Here is a 19,714-nt window from a genome sequence, read left to right on the forward strand (position 1 = left end):
TTGCTTTTGGGTGTAGAGTTCTATAGATGTCTTTTGGGTCCATCTGTTCTAGTGTGTTGTTCAGTGCCTCTGTGTCCTTACTTATTTTCTGTCTGGTGGATCTGTCCTTTGGAGTAAATGGTGTGATAAAGTCTCCTAAAATGAATGCATTGCATTCTATTTCCTCCTTTAGTTCTGTTAGTATTTGTTTCACATATGCTGGTGCTCCTGTGTTGGGTGTATATATATTTATAATGGTTATATCCTCTTGTTGAACTGACCCCTTTATCATTATGTAATGTCCTTCTTTATCTCTTGTTACTTTCTTTGCTTTGAAGTCTATTTTGTCTGATACCAGTACTGTAACACCTGCTTTTTTCTCCCTATTGCTTGCATGAAATATCTTTTTCCATCCCATGTCTTTTAGTCTGTGCATCTCTTTGGGTTTAAGGTGAGTATCTTGTAAGCAGCATATAGATGGGTCTTGTTTTTTCATCCATTCAGTGACTCTATGTCTTTTGATTGCTGCATTCAGTTCATTTACATTTAGGGTGATTATCGATAGGTATGTACTTATTGCCATTGCAGGCTTTAGATTCGTGGTTACCAAACGTTCCAGGTTACTTTCCTTGCTATCTAAGAGTCTAACTTAACTCACTTAGTATGCTATTACAAACACAATCTAAAGGCTCTTTTCTATTTCTCCTCCTTTTTCTTCCTCCTTCACCCTTCATATAATAGGTATCAAATTCTGTAGTTTTTGTCTGTCTGTTGATTGACTTTGAGGATAGTTAATTTTAGCTTGCATTTGGTTCGCAATTAGCTGATCTACTTTCTTTTCTGTGTTTTTTTTTACTTCTGGTAACAGCTATTCAACCTTAGGAACACTTCCATCTATAGCAGTCCCTCCAAAATAGACTGTAGAGATGGTTGGTGGGAGGTAAATGCTCTCAGCTTTTGCTTATATGGAAATTGTTTAATCCCTCCTTCAAATTTAAATGATAATATTGCTGGATAAAGTAATCTTGGTTCCAGGCCCTTCTGCTTCATGGCATTAAATACATCACGCCACTCCCTTCTGGCCTGTAAGGCTTCTGCTGAGAAGTCTGATGTTAGCCTGATGGGTTTTCCTTTGTATGTGATCTTATTTCTCTCTCTGCTTTTAGCAGTCTATCCTTATCCTTGATCTTTCCCATTTTAATTACTATGTGTCTTGGTGTTGTCTTCCTTGGGTCCCTTGTGTAGGGAGATCTGTGGATATCCATGGCCTGAGAGACTGTGTCCTTCCCCAGTTTGGGGTAGTTTTCAGCGACTTACCTCCTCAAAGACACTTTCTATCCCTTTCTCTCTCTTCTTCTGGTACCCCTATAATGTGAATATTGTTCTGCTTGGATTGGTCACACAGTTCTCTCAATATTCTTTCATTTTTAGAGATCCTTTTTTCTCTCTGTGCCTCAGCTTCTTTGTATTCCTCTTCTCTAATTTCTATTTCATTTATTGCCTTCTCCACCGTATCCAACCTGCTTTTAATACCCTCCATCGTGCTCTTCAACGATTGGATCTCGTACCTGAATTCATTCCTGAGTTCTTGGATGTCTTTTCATACCTCCATTAGAATGTTGAAAATTTTTATTTTGAACTCCCTTTCAGGAAGAGTCACGAGGTCCATATCATTTAAATCTTTCTCAGGAGTTGGATTAGTAATTTTACTCTGGGCAAGGTTCCTTTGATATTTCATGTTTGTATAAGGCGCCCTCTAGTGCCCAGAAGCTCTATTCTGGAGCTGCTCAGCCCCTGAAGCAATGTTGGGGGTCACAGGGGAAGGGTACTGGTGCCTGTGGGGAGGAAAGAGCTGTTCTCCGCCTCCCGGCTGCTGTGCTTTTCTCCACTGCCTGAGCCAGTGGGCCAGTCACACAGGTTTGTTTTTGTCCCAGAGCCAGCGGATATGGATCCCTGCTTTCCACAAGTGGCTGGAATCCCAGTCTCCCCAGGAACTCTGACTGTATTAACTTTCCATCCCGATAGTCATGCAAGTCTTATTAAATCACCATGAAATGTAGGTCTGTGATCCCAGTGCCGAGTTCTGGAGCTAGGTATTCAGCAGTCCCAAGCCTTCCACTCCCTCCGTGCTCCATCCGTCTTCCTCCCGCTGGTGAGCTGGGGTGAGGGAGGGCTCAGGTCCTGTGGAGCAACACCTCTGTACGTTACCCCATTCAGTGAGGTCTGCTCTTTTCTCAGGGGTATGCAGTCTGATGCTGTTCTCTTTCCTGTTGCTCTCTCAGGATTAGTTGTGCCAATTAAATTTTCTAATTGTATCAAGTTTTAGGAGGAAGCCTCTGTCTCTCCTCTCACGCCACCATCTTTAGTTTCTAGTTTTTTAGACATTTTTTAACCTGAGTATTTTTGGTTCCTAATAACGTATCAATCAAAATCTCTGGAGTTTTCAGAGCTCCTACATAATTGAGACCACTAATAGTTATACTTTGCTTTGTTGGGAAGACAGGCAATTAATTGATGTAGTTCATAAATCTCACTTTCCTAGGAGAGACATAATAGAAGTTCTTTTAATCCCACCCATGATGGTTCGTTAAAAGGATTTTTAATTAGCTACTGCAATAGTCCATAATAACTTAAATAGATGTACTAGAGGATTTAAATATAAGCCATCTAAAATCAGCAAATATACTACCTTTGGCATTAAAAGTCTTCTCCAGATAAAATGGGGGTGAGGAGTAAATGGCAGTATTTGCACTCTGAGGGACAAACGGAAGTCCACATAGGTAGGTTGCTATGGGACATTATCTTGCCACAATGTCACAGAAGTAAAGTTTCTTTTCTCTTAAAAATTCACTTTCGTGGAGAAACATACTGCCTAAATATTGAGGATTTGTTAACACTCTAAACTCAATTTCAGCTAACTTCTTTTACAGCCAGGCATTTAAAAAATTACCTTGTTTTCCCTGTTCCATTTCTAAAACAGACCTTCTACTAGCAAGTGTCAGTCACCACTGGCCAAGAATGTTAGGACTAAAGAGGTCCTAAAACATGCAATTCAACATCATTTCTTTGAAAAAGAGTTGGCATCCCACACAGGCCTCACCAGGGGAGGATCTGGGAGAGCTGGCTGGGGACCCAGGCTCCTTCTTCTGCATCTCGGGCAGTGGAATCTGCAGGAGATGAACTCTGCTTAACCACAGATAGTAAAGATGCAGTATAAATAGAGTCAAGCCGCTCTAAGAAAAATGACGACTCTGGGTGTGGAGGACTGGCAGCCAAACCAGTGCAAGGCCTCCACAAGGAAGTGAAGAACACGGAATTTTGCTCTGAGATGTCGAATTGATTGCTGAGGTAGCAGAGCCAAAGCAGGCGACTAACACAGTTCAAAAGACAACCTTTTACTTTTCTTTTATCCTGTGGGTAGCATGGTTCAGGCTTTGAAAAATAAGAGGCTCAATATTAATTTTTCTTAGAGTAAGTCTGAGATTGCCGTACAATTCCCACAATTTTTGGTAATTCACTAAATTCAATCATTCACTTAATTCAAAAGAACTGCTGAGCCAATGGGAAAGAGCACTGCATCGAGGCCAACGCAAAGACACTCCTGAGATTCCTGGCCTGCTGAGCAACCACCCTGACAAGGAGCTTAGTCATGAACACCAGTGACCAGGGCACAGTTTTGCACTATGGCAGGAGTGCTGATGCACTCTGAGGGCTGGCCCACCCTGGACGTCCCATGCAGTCACTGCCCCCACAGGGAACGTCTCCAGCACTGCTGTGAGGGCAGCCTCTCTCCAGAACTCAGCCTGTCTTAACTCTCCTGGACCTGCACTTATTTATAAACCTGGGCACAGAGGAACTGGACACTCTGTACATTCTAAGTGGAACCTATGTCAGCAAGGAAGATGAAACAAAAATGAAAAGATAAGGACAATTTCAAAGATGTCCAGGGCACAGCAGTTGTGGAGAGAAGATTCCAGGGAAGAGAACAGGAGGCAGAACTACAGCAGAAGGAGAAACGACTTAAAGTCAAGCAACCACCTAATAAACAGCCTTTACTTGACACTTTGTCTACCTGGAGAATACAGAGGGCCAAAGGATTTCCTCAGAAGCACAGAAACCTAAATAAAGTGGATTCTTCTAAAACTTTTTTCCAATTATAAAAGAAATGTATGCTTACTATATAGGAAATCTGGAAAACACAGAGCAGTATAAAGGAGAAAATACAAATTTAAATTTGAAAAATATAGAGAAACATGGAGAACCACTATTAATATTTTCATGTGTATCCTCTCCAAGAGAGAGTTTTCTCTATGCAACTTACACACATGCTTTTATATATAAATATGTGCAAATAGACATGTGCACACACATAAACATGCTAACAAATATTGTCCATTTTTCTGTTGGTGTGGTAGCATTTTCACTGGTTGTACAATTGTTTAATATATAAAGGTATTAATCCTTTGTTATGTGTATTAGTTTCTTTCCCATTTGATGCTTTAATTTTTAGGGTGGGTTCTGACATGAGTATTCTTTTTTTGTTGTTTTTTATTTTGGTATCAGTAACATACAATCACATGAGCAACACTGTGGTTACTACATTCCACCCATTATCAAGTTCCCACCACATATCTCATTACAGTCACTGCCCATTAGCATAGTAAGATGCTACAGGGTCACTACTTGTCTTCTGTGTGCTATACTGCCTTCCCCATGCCCCCCACCCCCACATTATGTGTGCTAATCGTAATGCCCTTATTCCCTTTCTCCTTCCCTTCCCACCCATCCTTCCCAGTCTCTTTCCCTTTGGTAACTGTTAGTCCATTCTTGGGTTCTGTGATTCTGCTGCTGTTTTGTTCCTTCATTTTTCCTTTGTTCTTATACTCCACATACGAGTGAAATCATTTGGTACTTGTCTTTCTCCGCCTAGCTTATTTCACTGAGCATAATACCCTCTAGCTCCATCCATGTTGTTGCAAATGGTAGGATTTGTTTTCTTCTTATGGCTGAATAATATTCCATTGTGTATATGTACCACATCTTCTTTATCCATTCATCTACTGATGGACACTTAGGTTGCTTCCATTTCTTGGCTATTATACATAGTGCTGTGATAAACATATGGGTGCATATGTCTTTTCAAATTGGGCTCCCGCATTCTTAGCGTAAATTCCTAGAAATGGAATTCCTGGGTCAAATGGTATTTCTATTTATACTTTTTTGACAAACCTCCATATTGCTTTCCACAATGGTTAAACTAGTTTACATTCCCACCAGCAGTGTATTAGGGTGCCCCTTTCTCCACATGCTCGCTAGCTTTTGTTGTTCCTAGTCTTTTCTATGTTGGCCATCCTAACTGGTGTGAGGTGACATCTCATTGTGGTTTTAATTTCCATTTTCCTGATAATTATTGATGTGGAGCACTTTTTCATGTGCCTGTTGGCCATCTTAATTTCTTCTTTGGAGAAGTGTCTGTTCATATCCTCCGCCCATTTTTCAGAAGGGTTATTTGCTTTTTGGGTGTTGAGGTATGTGAGCTCTTTATATATTTTGGATGTTAACCCCTTGTCGGATATTTCATTTACAAATATATTCTCCCATACTGTAGGATGCTTTTTGTTCTGCTAATGGTGTTCTTTGCTGTACAGAAGCTTTGTAGCATGATGTAGTCCCATTCGTTCATTTTTTATTTTGTTTCCCTTGCCCAAAGAGATGTGTACAGGAAAAAGTTGCTCATGTTTATATTCAAGAGATTTTTGCCTACGTTTTCTTCTAAGAGCTTTATGGTTTCATGACTTACATTCAGGTCTTTGATCCATTTGGAGTTTACTTTTGTGTATGGGGTTAGACAGTGATCCGGTTTCATTCTCTTACATGTAGCTGTCCAGTTTTGCCAACGCCAGCTGTTGAAGAGGCGGTCATTTCCCCATTGTATGTCTATGGCTCCTTTATCATATTAATTAACCATATATGCTTGGGTTAATATCAGGGTTCTCTAGTCTGTTCCATTGGTCTATAGGTCTGTTCTTGTGCCAGTACCAAATTGTCTTGATTACCATGGCTTTGTAGTAGAGCTTGAAGTCAGGGAGCATAATTCCTCCCCACTTTATTCTTCCTTCTCAGGATTGCTTTGGCTATTCTGGGTCTTTTGTGGTTCCATAAGAATTTTAGAATTATTTACTGTAGTTCATTGAAGAATACTAGTGGTATTTTGATAGGAATTGCATTGAATGTGATTGCTTTAGGCAGGATGGCCATTTTGACAATATTAATTCTTCCTATCCATGAACACAGGATGTGTTTCCTTTTATTGATATCTTCTTTTACGTCTCTTATGAGTATCTTGTAGTTTTCAGAGTATATGTCTTTCACTTCCTTGGTTAGGTATATTCCTAGGTATTTTATTCTTCTTGATGCAATTGTGAATGGAATTGTTTTCCTGATTTCTCTTTTTGCTAGTTCATCATTGGTGTATAGTAATGCAACAGATTTCTGTGTATTAATTTTGTATCCTGCAACTTTGCTGAATTCAATATTCATTCTAGTAGATTTGAAGTGGATTCTTTAGGGATGTTTTATGTACAATATCTCATCTGCAAACAGGGACAGTTTAACTTCTTCTTGCCAATCTGGATCCCTTTTATTTCTTTGTGTTGTCTAATTGCCATGGCTAGGACCTCCAAAACTATGTTGAATAAAAGTGGGGAGAGTGGGCATCCTTGTCTTGTTCCCAATCTTAAAAGGAAAAGCTTTCAGCTTCTTGCTGCTAAGTATGATGCTGGCTGTGGGTTTGTCATATATGGCTTTGTTATGTTGAGGTACTTGCCCTCTATACCCATTTTGTTGAGTTTTTATCATGAATGGATGTTGAATTCTGTCGAATGCTTTTTCAGTAACTATGGAGATGATCATGTGGCTTTTGTCATTCTTTTTGTTGATGTGGTGGATGATACTGATGGATGTTCAAGTATTGCACTACCCTTGCATCCCTGGAATAAATCCAACTTAATCATGATAGATGATCTTTTTTATGTATTTTTGAATTCAGTTTGCTAATATTTTGTTGAGTATTTCTGCATCTGTGTTCATCAGGAATACTGGTATGTAATTTTCCTTTTTTGTGGTGTCTTTGCCTGGTTTTGGTATTAGAGTGATGCTAGTCTAGTAGAATGAGTTGGGAGTATTCCCTCATCTTTTACTTTTTGGAAAATTTTAAGCAGTATGGTTATTAGGTCTTCACTGAATATTTGATAAAATTCAGCGGTGGAACCATCAGGTCCAGGAGTTTTGTTCCTAAAGGTAGTTTTTTGATTACCAATTCAATTTCCTTGCTGGTAACTGGTCTTTTCAGATTTCCTGTTTCTTCCTGGGTCAGCCTTGGAAGGTTGTATTTTTCTGGAAAGTTGTCCGTCCATTCTTCTATGTTAGCCAGTTTGTTAGGAGTTTTCATTTTTGTTAATAGTTTTTCATTTTTAAGCAATTTCTTCCACTACTGTTATAAACGTACATGGCTCCTTTCTGAGATTAATATTACTTGTATTGTTTCCAGATGTTTATGAGGATGTTCATCACAGGTAATGCACAACTAGTTGACCTACCAGAAATCTATTCTGGCATATGGTGGTGAGGTTATCATTTGATTTATTTAGCGAGATGCAAAAGGCTGTGTATATTTCCATAAAGGGCTGTTACCAAATGCTGGCTGCTACCATTTTGGACCTGACGTCTTCTGGTTTGTTTCCAAGGTGTGTGTGGAAGCAACTCTTAAATGGGAGTGCTGATATATCTGTATCAAGGAAACACACACCCGGCAGAGCAGAGCCAGAGGTTACCCTCCAGTCCAAAACCAGTGCCTATCAGTCTCCACCTGTCAGACCCAGCATTCTGATGAGGTGCTGCAGTCAGTGTGAAGGACTAGAAACCTCAGACAGGCTAAGAAGATGGGAGTGACCCAGGTCAGGGAAGACCCAAGCCAACGGAACCTGAGCATAGGAAGCCACACTCGGTGGGAGGGACGTACTTCCTGAGGACTTAGGTGTCCTCAGGCAGCAAGCTCTGACAGATCACACATTCAGTCTTCCCAACCATCTCAGGAGGAAGTACTGACTCTCTTTTACAGATGAAAACACTGTGGTTCAGGAAGACCATCTGGATCAGATGCACAAGGCCAGAAAGATGGTGACAGATCTAAGCCTAGAGCTCCAGCTGGTTGCTTCTGTAAGGATGTGCTTTCAGTCACCATCATCTTCAGATCTTTCCCAGGTGCTACATGGCTACATGTTGACTTACTCAGATCATCACTGGAATTCAGCTGCCTCACCAGACGTCACAGGGCAGCTGCCAAACACATCAGCCACATAAGGGAGGCCACAAAAGGTGTGAAATGGACAGAAAGGGCTAGCCTCTGATAATGGGAGGAGGACGGAATGTCCTCAGAGTTTAATCTGAAGGGCGGAAGAGGATGTTTTTGAGAAGAGTCTATCGCTACCAACTAGAAGGCCAGAGGGCTCTAACAGCAGCAGGGCAGCGGTGGACAGGGCGTCAGGCTCCACCCAGTCAGAGCAAGCCTCTGCCCTGGACTCCCTAGGCGATTTTTGACAACTGAGTGGGGAAATCACAGGTCAGGACACAGTAGAGGGCATAATGAGAAAGACTAACATTTCGGGTCTAATTTGATTTCAGCTGAGTTGGTACTGTGTGAGCAGCTTTCTCCAGATGGGAAGCCTGAGAGATCAGATGCTGGAGCAGAGCTCTGCTTCCTGGAGAGGAAGGCCACACAGCCCAGAACACGGCCTCCCTAGCTTGACATGGCCTACAGGGCTTGACATGGCCTGGAGACCCTGCACCCCCCATCCTGCGCAGTCCAGGGGATGATGCAGAGATGGGACGACTATCCCACCAGCAGGATGATCATGGCAAGTTCAGACCTGGGAGAGGGAAGTCCCCATACACTGCCTGGGCCTAAAAACCCTACATACCTGTGCCACAAACAATGGAAGTATCCCTTTTTTATAACGTTAGGGAAAGAGGAATAAAGTGATGCTGCAGAATAAAACAGAAACCACCAAGTCAGGGAGGTAGACTCAGTGTCTCAATGCTATGGCAGGTCTGCCCAGAAGGGTTCATGACTCCCTACCTTCATTCATTCATTTCATTTGTTCAATTGCCTTTCTTTTTAAGTTTCTTTTGTGTGCTAGCCTCCGTGCATGGAACAGACACCGTAAAATGAGGACCTGAAATTTGATGAATCAACAAATCTATTATTTATTTACAAACCATAAAAAATCACCTCCACAATAGAAAGCAGGGGAGGGAGGAAGAGAGGGCGAGGTACCAGGTCACTTAGGATAAAGTGGGATGGGAGACACTGCTCACAGGACTCCTGGGTTGCCAGGGCGTACCCGGACTGACCGTGGGCTCATGCTCAACATATGCTCTCAGACCAGGATGGGGGGATGGGGAGGACACGACCACAGGACAAGTGGATCTGAATCTGCAGATAGCACACAGTGAGGACAGCTGCGTCAGGACCGTGCCTCTTCAGTGCTTAGACTTCTGTCAAAGACATGGGCTCTGAGGGAGAGGCCCGGGATGTAGAGTTCCGGGACACAAAGACAGGGAGGAGGTCAGGAGGCAGATGGCAGGGCAGGCATCACATCACCCTGCCTGGCCACTTAATGATCAGAAGAGCAGAGGCAGTCACTGGCTTGTGCATGTGTTACATGAACTGGAAAAAAAATGGAATAAGACTTTTCTGATAGAATGTAGGTCTGATTTGAGTGACTGGTTTAACAATGAAGAAGCCTCAGCTTTGCCAAAAAGGTCATAAGAAGGACATGTAACAATTTAACAAAAACATATTTAAATCAAGAGAAAATAAAAATATTATGTCAGAGATGAGGGCAGGTGGAGAGCTTTCATTCAATATATATGAGTTCCTTCTATGGGCTGGTCACTGTATGTGACACAGAGACATAAATGCAATAGACATGCAGTAGTCATAACCATACGGTGAAGACCACACTTCTTTAGAGGGTATACAGACTGCAAAGGGGCCCAAGGAATCAGGGAAGGTGTTCTGAAATAAACCAGATTTATTTTATCCAGGCTCCTGAATGTATCAGGTTAAACCACATGCCACCAAATGAAAACAAAAGTGGCTAGAATTAAAAATCATTTGACTGTCTGGTAAGGCGTTCTGGGGCACTTCCCAAAAATTAGAAAAGTGAGAAGCCCCTAAAACTAGGTGAGGAATTGTTTTGTAAATCAAGTGGATTCCAATCTCTCACAGTCAACAAAGCTGATGGAGAGAAAGATTCAAGTGTGACTAATTATTAGAAATTATTTTCAATGATAAACCCTTTAGAAATTTTCTGACATAAAAATGAGATGGAGTAGAAAGAATTTACTGGTATTACTATAACAAAACTTCTCTTCCCATCAGCTTACATATATACACAAAGAATCTGATGAAGACTAGCAACCTCATAGAAGCATTCTATTCACCCATAGAAGCATCTCAGTAAGAAATGTTTTTCTAAAAATTATTTTACTTTTCTGTTTGATAATTACTCAGTAAAATTTTAATGTTTGTGCTGTTCTTATCAACTGAGGGCTCTGATCAACCAAAAAATTATACTATTAACATTATAATAATAATGATATCTGAATCCAGAATTTCTTTTTAACATTTAGAGTTACAATTATGGGGAATACAAATTAAATTTAGACTGATATTTTCATAGGACAGAAGTATGACAGTGTGACAAATACCTTATAGAAACCAAAATACATTAATTGGAATAAAATTCTATGGAGAAAGCAGCAAGGAAATTACCAAGTTCAGGATGAAAAAGAAATGATACAAAATTTCCAACTGTTAAAGAAAATGCTCATACACTTTTAAATGATTGATGGTAGATTATAAAATCATCATGGTATTGACATTTTTTTTGAAACATTTTTAAAAAGAGGAGAGTTTTAAAATATCAATGTTTATATCAGAAATTACTTCTTTGATAGGATAAACAATTTTTACAGTCAATATATATATGTTTGAGGGCATTCACAGTTTTTCAAAAGTATTATGGTATGCAAGCAAAGGGAAAAAAGTATGAAAATCGCTGATATAATAGCTTTGGGCTCCTATGGATTCTTCAATATCTAATTGCTAAGGCTAAGGTATTTCCTAAAGAACCTGATAAGCCACTGGGGAAACACACGGACACTGACAGGGAGGCGGTGACAGGGGCATCCTAGAACACCGCCTACAGGAGGGGATAAAATGATGGGGTGATGGGGAGGTGGTTACAGAAAGGTCATGGGGACGCTCTGATGGAAGACAGCAGCAAAGGCAGGTTGACTGCTTCTAAATGCCAGATAAAAGAAGTATAGAAAGGCTGGTCCTCTCCTGATGCCCAGTAACAAAAACATGACCACAAACAAAGAAGGCCACAAATGTTTTCTCAATTTCAGAATTCCTGAAAAAATGTGCAAAGAAAACCATGGCTCATATTTTTATTTCTCAATTTTAGTATTTCTACTTTGGCTTTAAGTCACTCAAGGGAAAATTCGTTTTTATTTCTTTACTTATTTCAAGGAATTCTTGAGGAATACACGGATTACACATACTGAGACACAGGTTTTTACTTCTGCCTAAACTCTTTTTTAAGGTAAAGCACCCTAAAAACCATGCTAATGAAAATAAAGAAGATCAAAAGCGAAAGGCACAAGGAACTGCAATTTTCACCTACAGCAAACCTGAGAGCAGGAAAAGCCAAGGTAGGCTAGGCAAACTCCTTCCTCTCACCTGCAGCCCACCTGTGAGGAACCCTTGACCTCTAGGGGTTAGCTGGTGACACAGACAAACAGACAGTTTTAAATACCACACCATGGTTCAGACTATGAAGAAAGCACTCACATGCTACTGTGGGAGCCACCAAAGGCCCACTTACCCAGACTGAGGGGTCAAGGGCACCTTCCAGGAGGAAATGATGGTAGAAATGAGCCTTGAAGATTGAAGAAATGAGCTGTGTGGAAGACGGAAGGGGAAGTCCAGTCAATGCAAAGGGACATGAGGGCAGAGGGCAGCCAGGGGAACTGCCGGTACAGCAGAAGCACACAGACAGGCTGAAGGAAGGCAGGGGTGATTCAAGGGGCCTGGTATACCATGCCAAGGCACTGGATCTTTATCCTAAGGCAACTGCGGAGCCATTAGAAAAGTGTTAAGCAAGGAAGTTACATGATCAGATCTGATACACAGAAACTCTCCTCACCGAGCAGCAGCATGGACACAGGACTGGAAAGGTACAAAGTCAACGGGCAATCCAGAGGCCACTGGAGTAACTCAAGTGAGAACTCAAAGTCTGAAGCAGGGTGACAGCAATGGGCATGGGAAAACAGTCAGACTCACGGGATATTCAAAAGGTAAAAATTAATACAACTTTGATTATCTGGATGCAATGGTGTGCTGGTCAATGTTTAACAGCTGCCTTTTTTTTAAAAAAAGAGAAAAGGAATGCCCTGCTTTGGAGCATCTGCCAGTTTCTATGATTAAAAACAAACTCCCAACCTGCTGTCACTGAACTTGGCACTGGGAAGAAACATGCACAACCAGGTCCAGCACCACTGCCAGCATATGAGACCTGGGATGAGGGAAGACCTAGAAAATTTGAGACCTTCCCTGGCCTGGGTACCTGGGCAAAGCAGGAAATGCAGGGTGGGGGTTGAGGAGTGGTTAACTGCAGTTACAGAGTTCTGTTTGAGACACAATGAGTTAGAGGAACCTACAGCCTTCATTGTAAAGATGTCCAGCAGGCAGTTGGATATATGAGTTTTGAACACGGCAGAGAAAAATCTTGCTGGACATTACAGTTAGCATGGAAGCCACAGAACTGTGAGCAAACCCAAAAGATGAAAGGGTATAAAGCACAGAGCCCTAGAAAGTACTAACATTAAAGGGGTGAATGGAGATGTTGATTAGGATTCTGAAAAGAACCACAAAGAAAAGAAGTATTTCTCAGGACCAACTGCCCAAATAGCCAGTTCTCTGATCATCAATTCACTAGAGAATTGACTCATTAAAGTTACCAAATTTACCTATTTTTAAAACCTATTTCTCTTAATTATTTATAGAGCAATTCTTGATTAGCTGTTTTCAGCAAATTGGCCTGCTTGAAGATAGAAAAGCCAAAAGAAAAGGAATTTTAAGTAGCAAGGAATAGTCAATGGCAGCAATCACCACGAGAGAAGTCAAGCACCAAGGAGGCAGAACATCCCCAGCACCCTTACTGTGTGCTCCCCACAGCTAGGGGGTGGGAGATTCCGGGGGAGTGGGAGTGGGAAGAGAAGTAGATGGTGGAGCAGCTTTCACTTGACCAAGTACAGTGGCTGCAGGGAGAGGGTGCTGGTTTTTCTCCTTTTCTTTCTTTAACCTGCAAGACTCAAGTAAGTTTACATGCTGAATGGGAAGATCCAGCATTTAAAGAAAAACTGAGCAATAAACAGAAAGGTCAGAGTAACGGATGCCCTGAAGCTCCAGAAGAGGAAGGGGAATGAGCTCTGGAGTAAAGGGGAAGGAGGAAAATATACCTCCCCACCTTATCTCTGGAGCAATCCTTCTGTTATGTCAGACCTTTCACCATGCCAATCAACGTATGTGTCATCCCAACTTAATGGGAATTATGTGCGACTCTAGTTGGAAAATTTTCTAAATGATGCTGATCTGTGGCCTGGATTCACAGAAAACAAGAACCAGACCTGAAAGTACACCATTTTCTTTATTTACTATCTGAAAACCTTGTAACTTCTTTCACAGCATTAAGTACAAAAAAATTGTTTTTGATTGTCATTTTTCACTGCCCCAGACCTGATGCCCACTGTCACTTCCTTCCCCTGCAATGTCTTAGCTTTCCAATGGCTTCCCACTTTACCAGGTCAAGAAAAAAATCTTTTATTCTCACCAATCCATTCAAAACTTAGGTCACAAGTATTTGATGCCTACAACGATTTAATCTTACTCTTAGAAACACTGATTTTTTTCTAAACACCAAATTCTTTCAAATCAAGTCTTAAAGGTCAGCAATGTTACAGCAGCATTATACCATGTCAAAACTGTTACTAACCACTACTCAAGTTATCAGTTCCTATAAATGAACTTACTGTCTTAAGCATGTTTTGTTATTTTCTAGTTAAGTTCGGATCTTCCCTAAATTAGAGCTTAGCAACGTGCCCAAGCAGTCTGGGACAGAGTCCAGAGGACTCCTGCAGTGTAATGTAACAGCCTGGGCACTGCCTGTCACTTCTCCTGCCACTCTTCTACAGGTACAAACTTCTGCCATTTTTCTACAGGAAGCCAACTGAGAGGATTCCTGTTCACTGTATTACATTAGTTTTTCTGCCCTCTATAGCTAAGGGCAATGCAACAGGTAGATAATAAAGCCAGGAGCTAAAAAGGAAGAAAAACCCCAAGAAGAAATTCCACAAACACTTGGGACTAACCACAAAAATCACAGAATAAACTGCTTAATGAAAGTTTGGCAAGAAGAAAACATCTGGCCCCTAGTGCACAGGTTCAATTCAGTTCTCAAATGACACAAGAGAGATAATGTTGCTCTTATTTAAGGATTTATTTTCAGGTTTCTTTACATATTGTCTTAAAAAACAAATACTTTTAATCTTAGAAAATTTATACAAATAACAGTTTTTAAAGGGAAATTTCAGACTCTCAAAGTAAAACTACTGCTACGGAATGCACAAGAAAATAATCCAGCTGATTGGCAAGATGAGGATAGGTGCTTCAAATAGATTTTTAAAACATAACTTAATAAAAAAAAAAAAAGAAAAAAAGAAAAAAAGAAACCCCAAGACAACTACCATCAAACAATATACTTGGGGAGCCCTAAAGGGGATTCTGTTTTTACTTTGAGAATATCCAGTGGAAAATCAAGACTTAGGTGTTACCAACATGAGCCGCATTTGTTTTTGTTTTTTTAAAAAACATAAATCAGTAACCTACCGTCTGTTTGAGATTTACTGAGGAATATTGTGCTGGCCCGAGGATGGTCTGAAGGGTTGAATTCCATGTTCAAATCTTTAAAGAAAAAAAAAAAAAAGAAAATACATGAATATCCATTTAGTAACTAAGGGGAGTCATGATTGATTTTCAGGTTTTCAACTTTAAATAGATTAGTGCATTCACGGATTCTGGAAAAAAATGTACTTATTGTGTTAATGGATTCTTCTAGGTTCATTTGAGAACACTACTATTTAGAAATCTAAGAAAGTCATACATAAAAATTAGACACTTGGCAGGAGATCTATTAGCCTAAAACTCCATATTCTTTTTAAAAGTCTGCTTTGCACCCAGGATACTACAAAATAGCAGGACAAAGTTATAACATGCAGTTAAGGTGAATTACGTGTTACAATTGACTCATCTAAGCTCTGTGTATACATTTGAAGGAGTGGGATTTCCCAGTTAAAGGTGATTAAAATAGTGTGTCTCAGCTGTTAGGCCCAATCAGCATACACAAGAGCTACTTAAATTACAATTGTAATTTTCTGAAAAGACAAAATTTTTCCTTTGGAGCAAAGGCTGAAACTGGCCATCGGTGGGCGTAACCTGGGCCATGGATGTACTTTATTTGATCCACACATTTTCTTTTTTTACATTTGTCCAACATACAATTATTTTTGTATTTCAAACACATACCACAAAGAAAAAATTCCATACTTCCATCTTTTTTGGAGGAAGCTAAATCATTTGGCACCACCAGTGGTCACGAGTGGCTGGAGCATGGTGGCGGCCCCTCCAAATAGGAACAAAGACGGTGCCAAAGTGTCACCCCCCCCTTGGCTCCCTGCTACTCATCCACTGCTCCTCACCTTTGGGCCTTCCTACCCCTGTGGGCATTTGATTTTGTAATCCCTGCCTTAGAACAATCTCCAAGGGCTAGAGGCTTGCCAGTAGGGTTTAAACAAATTAGAATCCCCTCAAAGAAGAGTTTTTCCAGTTAAAAAAATAAAATTGATTCCACAGAGAAAGAGTAGTTGAGGAAAACAAAAGAACAGTTAGGGGAGGGAACAGAGAAGATCAAAATTATTGGGAAGTCAGAATGGTCTTCAAATGAGCTTCCAGCATCAGAATGAAAACTATTTTGAGTTCACAATTATTTCAACAAATTTGCGAAGAAACCTAATCAACACCAATAAAAAAAGAGGATTTTTTTTTTCGAGCATTAACAGTAATCGTCAAAGATAAAAAACAAGGATGGTCATATTATACACTGGAGGCAACACCTAATCACTTACCCACAGAGATGTACCCTCAGCAAGCTTTTGAAGTGAAACAATTTTCTCTTACATCAGCTAATAGTTTACTACAGCTCCTGACCTCTCACTGGGTGCTTGATTAAAGAAACCTCTATTGAATCTTAAATGCTATCTCAATTATGTGGTCCTTCTTCTGTGACAACTATTACAATTACATATAGTACAGTAGTTTCTCAGCTAAAGGCATTACGGGGTTTGCCAGAAGGAGAGAGAGAGAGACAAAACAGACACCTAATTTCTCAAACTTGATCCCATTTGAACTAAATAAAATTTAGCCAGAAATTTCCTGGTGAAAATGAGTTTTTATGAGTGGGTTTACTGCTCAACTAGGTTTTTGTTATAAAAAGGTTAAATAACAAATATGCTACTAAATTTTTTGTGTGTGTTTACTTGGGAATATGAAAAATGAGGGCACATATGTAATCCCAACCATAACAGATACTGCTGACTACCAAAAACCTTTACCCACAGTCCCCACTGAAAAGTATCAGTTGAAAAGTAACTTACTTGCAGTGCTTCATGCCAGCGGGGCAACACCAAGAACTCCACCCCTTAGCCTCACACAGTGTCAATACCAAAAATGCTTGTTTTATTATTCCCTTAAGACCCAATTTGGACTCATCTACCAGAACAGTTTTAAGAAACACTTTACTCTTTAAATTATCAGTAGGGGTTTGTAAAACACCACAAGCAAAAAGGGTAAAGCTTTTCTGTTTGAAGCCAAGAGTCAAATTAAAATAACTCAAGGCTGCCTGCCATTTCTTAAGAAATTGAGATCCTACTGATTTTAAATTTCAGAATGTTCTTCAGAACAATCCCTGACTACCTGGAGATTGAAATTTCAAGCTGTAATGTTCATAAGCCATCAAAACAGCTAAGGCAGTGGACGTCACAGATTCTGAGAGGCTTCCAATAATAGGGCATCTGTTGTAGTAAATAACAGCACACCTAGATGGCAGAATGCTAGGCTACCATTAAAAACCACATGAGGAGTATTTTATTCACATGGAAGCAGAAATAACTTATGTCATTAGGTGAAGAAAGCAGCATAATATCATTTTGGGGGAAACTTGCATATAGGTACAGAAATCCTATTACAAGAATATATACCAGGATTTTGTGACATCTGAATAACACAATGGTGATTTTTTTCTTTTGTTTTCTAAATTTTCTTGATTGAGCATGTTTTTATTACTTTGCATTTAAAACACTTGTTTTTCAAAATGACTTAGGAAAAATGATCTGAGCCTTTATTATCCTCTAGGTGCAGGGACCATTATTTCTCCCACGTGCTGGTGTTCCCAGGAGATGGCTATGGCTGTGGCTGTGGGACCCATCCTGGAAGTAAACACAGAGCTGTCAAGACAGGTCCACCCCCCGAAAACTGTCCACTTTTGCTGAGGAACCCATGACAGAAAATGATCAGCTCAGAGGGGCCCCTGAGTGGAGGTGCCTTCATCCTATGTGCAGCTACCACATCTGGAAACCACACACTTCCTTGTATGAATAGGCCATGGGGGAAAGGAGAGGTTAACTGTGTGTTCTGAGAAACCAAGCAGCAGCAGCCATGTTCCACACTGCCCCACCAGTGTGACAGGAGGAAGAGATCATCCTTTATGGCCAAGTCAGAACTCTGAGTCTGATCATAATGCTCACTCTTGTCCCTGGGGGCTTCCTGAGTGGGTGACAGGCTCAATGACACACAGCAAGTCATGAAGAACTCAGAGGCACCTTCAAGATCAGAACTGGACATGACATTCACGAACATGGAATGTGAGGCCGAGAGAGAGGGAGTGTCTGGAAGGAAGGTAACAGAGCATGGACCAGAACTCTGGTCCCAGCTGGAACTCTGCTAGCCCTGGCAGCCCAGACCTTCCTCAGGCCTCAAACGCCCAAGAAGGACAGAGACCAGCAAAGTCCCTGGGAGGGAGGCGAAGGCTGATGCAGACAGACATCCAGAGCCCATAGCACTAGGTTCACATAAGCCTCCTCAAGTTCTCCCTGGGACTTAGATTTTAGGATCTAGACCCAATATGAGATAACCAGGGAGTTTCCACACAAAGAAAAACCCAAGAAGTCTCTGCTTCTGGACACAAGAGTATGCAAAACTGCTCAGAAAAACAGAGACTAATGTCTCTGCTAATGTTTACCTGAAAACATGCCTAGGTGTTTATACACGTTTTACATGTTAGAGGGTGACAGTTGTATGAACTGCCAGGACATTACTTAAGAAAAGCACTGAACAATATGCTGGTTTGCATTTTCTCCAGTTTTAACCCAGATTTATATTCATAACTAAAGAGTGCAATAATAAAACTCTACGCCAGGTGCAAGGGATGGGCTGACTTGTACAGGCCTAGTCTGAGGGCAAATTACTCTGGGTGTTACAGAAAATACTGGAAAAACCTGGACTGGATCACTGACGGAAGAACCAAGCGGCACTCAGAAGTCTTGGAGTGTTGAGGTTTATTTTATGCTGGAGGGCTCAGAGGGAAGTAATCATCCAAGGTCTGAGCCCCGAACAAAGGCAAGGGGAGCACTATATAACTTTCTCCTTCCGTATCTGCAACATTTCTACGTGCACAGAAAATGAGCAAGCAAGGGGGAGTAAGTTTAGGGAGTAAGTGCCTGACAGAGCGGGAGTGAAGGGGAGGCGGAAGCTAAGCACCAGAAAGGAGCCACCTGGACTAGATTGCTGTCCTTATAAATTTTTCCCTATTGTGAGTAACTCTCAGCATGAGGGTGGGGCAACCACAGAACCTGCCCCTCTGGCACTGACTTAAATATGCTAAATCGCAGGCTACAAAGGAGCTGCCAGGTTTTTCCTTCACATCACATTTATGAGAGCAGCCCCAGACCTTCAAGAGAGATATGGTAATCAAACATGCGCTTTGGCAAGGAAACTCCCAACTTCTTAGGGGAAAAAAAATGGGAAAAACCAGCATTCTCATAGGCGAAGGAAGATAAACCTGCTGTATCACTCAAACTTACACTCTGAAGTCAAGTGTGACAAAATTGCTATTTTCGCCATAAAGGAGAACTCCCCACACTGCGGAGTCAGGAAAAATGATACCCCATACATGCACAAGCAGTCAGAGCACATCTGGAAGAGTGTAGTGGTCTGAAATCAGTCTGGTGACCCTTCTGAATGGCAAGAACTAGAAGGAAGAAAATCATGGGCTATTAAGCTTAAAATCAGAGGTTATGGGTGAAATAAACTTCACTGGTAGAGGATGGTAAGTACTCTGCTACATTCAGTTCTGACAATTTACCACCTATTTGTGAAGTCGCAGTGTAAGCACTGATTGTTCACACAACTGTCCTTCAAGCCATTACCATGTCCAACAGTCCATGGGCCTCCTGAGCTTCAGTCTGCCTCTGAGACACACCTTCCCAGTGCTCC

The 19,714-nt window shown here is 41.0% G+C and overlaps 1 protein-coding gene across 2 annotated transcripts in view; it reads right to left on the reverse strand.

The window, feature by feature from the left end:
- The window catches only part of CCNY (cyclin Y), a 290,053-nt gene that overhangs the window by 73,152 nt on the left and 197,187 nt on the right, over nucleotides 1-19,714 (reverse strand). For both annotated transcript variants that reach the window (XM_037010329.2, XM_037010328.2), the window contains exon 2: nucleotides 14,996-15,070. In XM_037010329.2, the coding sequence (XP_036866224.1) occupies nucleotides 14,996-15,070 (75 nt within the window). The remainder of the gene's footprint in view (nucleotides 1-14,995; nucleotides 15,071-19,714) is intronic.

The sequence above is a fragment of the Manis javanica genome, chromosome 2 (genome assembly GCF_040802235.1).
Source record: "Manis javanica isolate MJ-LG chromosome 2, MJ_LKY, whole genome shotgun sequence".
NCBI classification, from domain to species: Eukaryota; Metazoa; Chordata; class Mammalia; order Pholidota; family Manidae; genus Manis; species Manis javanica.